The following is a 2,290-nucleotide window of genomic DNA, read 5'->3' as shown; positions in this document are numbered from 1 at the left end:
TTGGGTCGAGGAAGTTCAAGAATCTGGCTAAACTTAGAGTTAATCAATTGCAGTCACAAATGGAGGAGCGTATCAAGGTAATTGAAGATTTCATGGGTTTGATGAGGGAACAGAACACGAGGATTGAGCAATTATTACAGAATCTTCAAGCTAACGCTACTGTTAATCGTATGACAGAAGAACCTGGAAATTGGGAAGGTATACCTCAAAACCCTAGAAATTTCAATTTTAATCCTAAGATTGAATTTCCCCAATTTGATGGTAATAATGCTAGGTTGTGGGTTAAGAAATGCAATAAATACTTTGAATTGTGCAAAATACCTAATAATATGAAGGCAGATTTAGCTTCATTATATGTTGTTGGCAAAGCTGAATCATGGGTGCAAAGTCATATGGCAGTTAGAGCAAATGTTGAATGGGATGATTTTTCTATGGATCTGTGTATTAGGTTCAAAGAAGCTATTGACAGTAATGTTGTTGAGGAGTTTAATAAACTAACTCATGTAGGATCTTTGGAAAATTATCTTGACAGTTTTGAAAATCTTAAAGGGTTGATGTTGCAAAGAAATAGGTTGTTGCCCGATCAATATTTTTTGGATAGTTTCGTTGGAGGCTTGAAGGCTACTGTGAAGCCCTTTGTTAAGGCTTTTAAACCTGTGTCTCTTGCTGAAGTAGTAGAGTATGCTAGACTGCAAGAAGAGTCTATTTATGCTAATAAAAGTGTGTCTAAAATGATAATGGATAAACCTACTGAGAAAGCTGTGATGACTAAACCTGGTTACAGCTCATACTAGATACCATTTAGACCTGCAAATTATGACCACCAGAGAAATGACAATAGAAATAATTATAGAAACCCACAGAACTCTCAGTTTCCTCAGAAAAACAATAGTAATTTTGTACCATTTAGGGGAAATAACAGAAATAGAGGCCCTTTACCCGTGGATGTAGAGGAAAGGAGGAAGAAGAATTTATTTTTTTACTGTGATGAGCAGTATTCTGCTGGACATGTGTGTAAAGGGAAACTATATAGAATTCAGGTGATTCCCATAGAAGAAGAGGAAGAATTTGTTGGTGAAAATGAAATAGAGGAGGAGGAGGTGTTGGAAGAGGTCCAGGCAGGTAGTGAAGAGCAGTCTGTGGAGGAACAGCCATTAATTTATTTAAATGCAATGGCCGGACACAATTCTTTTCAAACCATGAGGGTGACAGGGAAAGTGAGGAATCAGGAAGTTCATGTTCTAATTGAATCTGGTAGTACCCACAATTTTGTTGATGAAGAGGTGGCTAGGAGGCTGGGTTGCAGAATGTCTACCACTTACCCCTTAGAAGTTTCAGTAGCCAATGGGGAGAAGATTCTCACTACCAAGGCGTGTAAGGGTTTTAAGTGGCAGTTACATGGAGTTAAGTTTAATGTTGATGTTATGGTGGTACCCTTGGGTGGGTGTGAGATGGTGTTAGGAGTACAGTGGCTAGCTTCCCTAGGGCCAGTGAGTTGGGATTTCCGAGAGTTGAGGATGGATTTCTGTTTTAAAGGAAAGAAGGTAGTATTGAGGGGATTAAAAGGGGGGAATTGTTTTTGGATGAGATGATAAAGAATGAGGAAAGGGTGCAAGGGTGGCCAAATTTTTGCCTTACAAGTTCTCTCTGCAGATAAACAAAACTCTGATATGTGTCAGTTGAACAATTCAAGAATATTAGCGGAAGTTTTGAATAAATACAGTGATGTGTTTGAGGAACCAAAAACCCTCCCACCCCATAGAGCTCATGACCACAATATTCATTTGAAACCTGGTACTTCTCCCATTAATGTAAGACCATACAGGTATCCTGTAATTCAGAAAGATGCAATAGAGCAAAATACTAAGGAAATGCTGGAGAATGGAGTAGTGCAGCACAGTCAGAGCCCTTTTTCTTCACTTGTGGTGTTGGTAAAGAAGAAGGATGGGTCATGGAGATTATGTGTATAATATAGGGAGTAAAATAAATATACTATCATGGACAAATTTCCCATACGCATAATTGATGAGCTTTTAGATGAATTGCAAGGGTCAGTAATTTTCTCTAAAATTGATCTTAGAGCAGATTACTGGAAAATTAGAATGAATGAAGCAGATGTGAATAAAACTGCCTTTAGGACTCATGAAGGGCATATGAGTTTTTGGTAATGCCATTTGGATTAACCAATGCCCCCTTCACTTTTCAAAGCTTGATGAATTCTATATTTAGGGAATATTTGAGGAAATTTATTTTAGTATTTTTTGATGATATTCTCATATATAGTCCTACT

At 37.7% G+C, this 2,290-nt stretch overlaps 1 protein-coding gene across 1 annotated transcript; it reads left to right on the top strand.

Moving 5' to 3' along the window:
- The first annotated feature begins 1,199 nt into the window (after positions 1-1,199).
- LOC141627979 (uncharacterized) lies at positions 1,200-1,970 on the top strand. Its single transcript, XM_074441173.1, has 2 exons — positions 1,200-1,544; positions 1,680-1,970. Exons 1-2 carry the CDS (start codon positions 1,200-1,202, stop codon positions 1,968-1,970), a joined length of 636 nt encoding a protein of 211 aa, XP_074297274.1.
- The last annotated feature ends 320 nt before the right edge of the window (positions 1,971-2,290 follow it).

This window comes from Silene latifolia, chromosome Y (genome assembly GCF_048544455.1).
Source record: "Silene latifolia isolate original U9 population chromosome Y, ASM4854445v1, whole genome shotgun sequence".
NCBI classification, from domain to species: domain Eukaryota; kingdom Viridiplantae; phylum Streptophyta; class Magnoliopsida; order Caryophyllales; family Caryophyllaceae; genus Silene; species Silene latifolia.
This window is presented reverse-complemented; position numbering and strand designations above follow the sequence as displayed.

Bases quoted from the DNA above. Each gene is read 5' to 3' on its own strand.
- LOC141627979 (XM_074441173.1), top strand. From the start codon at position 1,200: ATGAGGGTGACAGGGAAAGTGAGGAATCAGGAAGTTCATGTTCTAATT. The intron at 1,545-1,679 runs GTAGTATTGAGG...GATATGTGTCAG, and splicing joins TCTGTTTTAAAGGAAAGAAG to TTGAACAATTCAAGAATATT.